Here is a 4,721-nt window from a genome sequence, read left to right on the forward strand (position 1 = left end):
TTTTGTATTTTTAGTAGAGACGGGGTTTCACCATGTTGACCAGGATGGTCTCGATCCCTTGACCTCGTGATCCACCCGCCTCGGCCTCCCAAAGTGCTGGGATTACAGGCTTGAGCCACCGCGCCTGGCTGTACCTTTTTTTTTTGAGGCAGGCTCTTGCTCTGTCGCCCAGGCTGGAGTGGCACAATCATGGCTCACTGCAACCTTGACTTCCTAAGGGTCTTCCACGGCTCAGGCTCTCCTCCCACTTCAACCCTTACGAGTAGCTGGGACTACAGGCCCATGCCACCATGCCCGGCTAATTTTTTTACTTTTTGCAGAGGCAGGGTTTTACCACGTCGACCAGTCTGGTCTTGAATTCCTGGAGTCAAGTGATCTGCTCATCTTGGCCTTCCAAAGCGCTGGGATTACAGGCATTTGCTACCCGCACATGGCCTCATTAATATTAACTCAGGTGCCACTGGCTTCCTTGGCAGTTATTACCTTAGGGGCTTTGTTTACTGATTTACATTAATCTCTTGGCATTGAATAATTTATGTATTTTCCTGATATGTGTTTGTGACTTTAGAATTTTTCCCACCCTCCCTCCCCTTTTTTCCTAAGAAATCTTTCTGAAATAAGGAATAAGAATTGTAGAAGTCCTTTCTTATAATGTACATACCAGAATTTTAAAAAATGTAATAAATGTAGCTCCATCTTTCCCCACTAAAAACAAATTATGTAGACAGAGGTGTATTTATTGGTTTCTTTTATATATGGTATTTACCTTAGAGTGTCCGTGATGTTGGAATGACACAATGCAGGCTTTAGATTCTGCGTTGCTAGTGGGCAGAATCTTGCAACCCATGGGTTTGACAGAACATTTTGGATAGTGAGTAAGCACTCACAGCATTGGCATTACTCCCTTACCTACATTAGATGTCAAGGAGGGAATTCCTGATCATTTAGATTGCAGGCCTCTGAAACTGAAACAGTTATAAACTAGATAATGATCCTGATCTTAATGAGATTCAGCGGGAAAATCTGCCCAAATCTCTCTTTCTCTAGTTCGTCTCTCTCTCTCTCCCTTTCTCTGTCTGTCTCTCTCTGCTTATAGGAAAAGAAACATGGGCATCTCAAATGTGAGCTATTTGGATGAGGGGCAGATTTATTTTCAGGGTCAGAGGCAGTTTGATTACAGACACTGCCATTTGTATCTCAATGGTAGGAAATTCCTCTTTCCTAAAGCAAACACCTTTCACATTGAAGCCCCTGGCCAGGCTCCATGCTCTTTCTTCCCTGTATGTGCCTCTGACTCAGTTGTTAAGCTGCTTTGCCACTGCATGCTGGAAGGCAGATGATCTCAGCCTGGCACACACAGAAGCCTCTCTCCTCTCCTGGCCCAGCTCTTCCTTCCTCCAGGCGGGGCCAGGCCACAGATGTGTGTTAATGAGAGCTTCTCTTTGTTTACAGGGTTTGGGATGCTCTGACAGACAATTACATCCCTTCACTCTCAGAAGACTGGAGGGATCCAAACATCGAGGCTCTGAATGGCAACTGCTCTGACACTGAGGTACCTCTCTGGGGCCCCTGGTTTAGCAGTACTTGAGAAGATGTGGAATCCACTTAGAAGAACATTCAGTAACTCTGGGCCGGGCGCGGTGGCTCAAACCTGTAATCCCAGCACTTTGGGAGGCTGAGGCGGGTGGATCACGAGGTCAAGAGATCGAGACCATCCTGGTCAACATGGTGAAACCCCGTCTCTACTAAAAAAACTACAAAAAATTAGCTGGGCATGGTGGCACGTGCCTGTAATCCCAGCTACTCAGGAGGCTGAGGCAGGAGAATTGCCTGAACCCAGGAGGCGGAGGTTGCGGTGAGCCGAGATCGCGCCATTGCACTCCAGCCTGGGTAACAAGAGCGAAACTCTGTCTCAAAAAAAAAAAAAAAGAAAAACATTCAGTAACCCAACAGTCTTCCTCATTGTGTAATAAAGCTCAAAATTGTTGATGGAGGCTTATGCCTGTAATCCCAGCACTTCGGGGGACCGAGGTGGGTGATCGCTTGGGTTCAGTAGTTTAAGACCAGCCTGGGCAACATGGTGAAACCTCAACTCTACCAAAAATAAAAAAAATTAGCCAGGCATGGCGGTGCATGCCTGTGGTTCCAGCTACTCAGGAGACTGAGGTGGGAGGATTGCTTGAGCCTAGAAGGCTGAGGTTGTTGTGAACTAAAATCATGCCACTGCACTCCAATCTAGATGACAGAGTGAGACCCTATCTCAAAAAAAAAAAAAAAAAAAAGTATTGTTGGGAAGGTAGGAGTTGTGGAGGAGGGTGAAAAACAAGATAAGGAAGACACCCAGCATATCCAAGGTGACAGGAATGGTTGTCTATAAAAAGCATAGATGCAGATTACTTCTATTAGGTTGGTGCAAACGTAATTGTGTTTTTGCCATTACTTTCAATGTTTCTAATCTGTGTATTATAAGATGAAGAATAAGGTGGGCTGAAATAAGAGGAGGAAACTGTCGCAGGCTTCTCTTGTGTTCAAATAATAATGGTGTTTAAAAAATCAGGTTTTCCCATCTAAAGAACACTTCAGGCCTGAAATAAGAGGAGGAGGAAACTGTCACAGGCTTCTCGGTTCAGATAATGATGGTTTTAAAAAATCAGTGTTTCCTATCTTAGATGGACAGTTCAGGCCCACCAAGAACAGTGCTGAGAACAAGTGCTGATGGATCTTGCACTTGACAATGGCCAGAGGTAGGGCCCAGATATTAGTGATGTGGCCATACAATGGGGAAGAAGGCTTTCCTTTTTATTCAGACAGGGTCTCACTCTGTTGCCTAGGCTGGTGTGCAGTGGTACAATCTCGCCCACTACAGCCTCAACCTCTTGGGCTCAAGTGATCTTCCAACCTCACCCCCATTCCCTCCCCAAGTATGTGGGACTAGAGGCGCATGCCACCATGCCCAGCTAATTTTTGTATTTTTTGTAGAGATGGGGTTTTCCCACCTTACCAAGGCTGGTTTCAAACTCCTGAGCTCAAGCAATCCACCCAACTCGGCCTCCCAAAGTGCTGGGATTACAGGCCTGAGTCACCATGCTGGCCTAGAATTCTTTATGAAACTCAACCAAGGGGACATTTATGTGTCTGGACCAGAGTCACACTCCGTGAGTTACTCCAAGGAAGAAAGTAGCCTAAGGGCTTCTGAAAAATAAAGATGATACTTATTTTGAGTTGATTTGCAAAGGCCATGAAGGGGCCAAATTGCCCCTCCCAGCTGAATCTACATGTGGAATAGTTTCTTAGTCAGTTTGGGCTGCTGTAACAGGATACATTAGACTAAATAATTTACAAACAACAGAAATTGATTTTCACAGCTCTGGTGGCTGGGAATTCCAAGATCAAGGCACTGGCAGATTCAGTATCTGGTGAGGACCTGCTTTCCGGTTTACAAGTGGCACCTTCTCACTATATCCCCACATGGTAGAAGGGTCTAAAGTGCCCTCTTGGGTCTCTTTTAGAAGGACATTTGTGAGCAGCCCCATCTCCATGATCTCATCACCTCCATAAGCTCCCACCATCTAATACATCACATTGGGGGTTAGGATTTCAACAAATGAATTTGGGGGCCGGGTGGGGGGTGGAAATAAGCATTCAGAGCACAGCAAAAGGTAAAATCATTTAATAGCTCTAGGTTAAAAGCCAATTTCTGCCTCACTTGGTTTTCTAGTTTCAGCTGTGAAGGAAATTTGACAATTTATTTTCAGGAAGGGCTGTCACAGCCCTGTGGGCTCAGCAAGTGGTAGAGCTGGATGGATCTAATCTTTCTAAGTGTTTCAGAACTGAGTCCAAGTAAAAGAGCAAGAAACAGATTCCCCTTACTCGGCAATATATTTGTAGATGATTGCTCAAAATAGCACAGCAAAGAGATCAGCAGTTGACTGATTTGTTGAAATTGTAGCTGTATATATCCTTCTCTATTTTTCTAGTAATTAGCAACCTAAAGTACTCAAAACCTCAAGGCTTCATTGACAGCAGCAGGTAAGATAGTGGCTTTGACACTAAGATTTGCCACAAGCCTCCTCAGCATGGACACAGGAGGCCGTGTCTCAGGTCTTGTTTTGAACTCTTGGCTGTGCATTTTCTCTTGCAGTGCTTACAGGGATGGTGCTTAGTACTTACCCAAACCGCAAAGGAGATGGAGGCAATAATGGAATAAATCTAGTTACTGAAATTAAATCAGGTCCATCATGGTACAAAAGGCAGATTTTGCTTTGTTATCTCTTTTGACACCTTTCCAACTCATTTTGTGGATTAAGCCAAAGGATGTATAAGATAGCCTGCCCTTCAGAAGGACTTTAATTTATCCTCATTTCCAGAGTTCCCTCAAGAGGGGTAATATTTCAGGGCGAATTGAATGACCCTGAGAAGGATGATCTTGAGCTCTGTTCCTTGTAGTATTTCTTCTATCTAACCCATGGGAAAAGGATAGGGTAGCAAAAGTAGATGGATTAAGGCTGTTTTATTCCATCCTCTTTTATTATCTGGATTAATTACAGTAGGAGCCCTATTAACTGCCCTCAGTTTAAACGATTTACCAGATTAACCAGCGCTCTGTATTCCTTCTGTAAAACGTACGACCAAAAGCCCTTGACATGCTAAATGCACACAGCTGTGAGGCTTCTCTCTAGTGAGCCCTCATACCTCCACTTAAGTGGTCCTTGTTTTTTTTT

The 4,721-nt window shown here is 44.5% G+C and overlaps 1 protein-coding gene across 2 annotated transcripts in view; it reads left to right on the forward strand.

The window, feature by feature from the left end:
- The window catches only part of FEZ1 (fasciculation and elongation protein zeta 1), a 50,379-nt gene that overhangs the window by 13,441 nt on the left and 32,217 nt on the right, over nt 1-4,721 (forward strand). For both annotated transcript variants that reach the window (XM_017523774.2, XM_037736383.1), the window contains exon 3: nt 1,453-1,552. In XM_017523774.2, coding sequence (XP_017379263.1) covers nt 1,453-1,552 — 100 coding nt within the window. The remainder of the gene's footprint in view (nt 1-1,452; nt 1,553-4,721) is intronic.

This window comes from Cebus imitator, unplaced genomic scaffold, assembly GCF_001604975.1.
Source record: "Cebus imitator isolate Cc_AM_T3 unplaced genomic scaffold, Cebus_imitator-1.0 Scaffold0, whole genome shotgun sequence".
NCBI classification, from domain to species: domain Eukaryota; kingdom Metazoa; phylum Chordata; class Mammalia; order Primates; family Cebidae; genus Cebus; species Cebus imitator.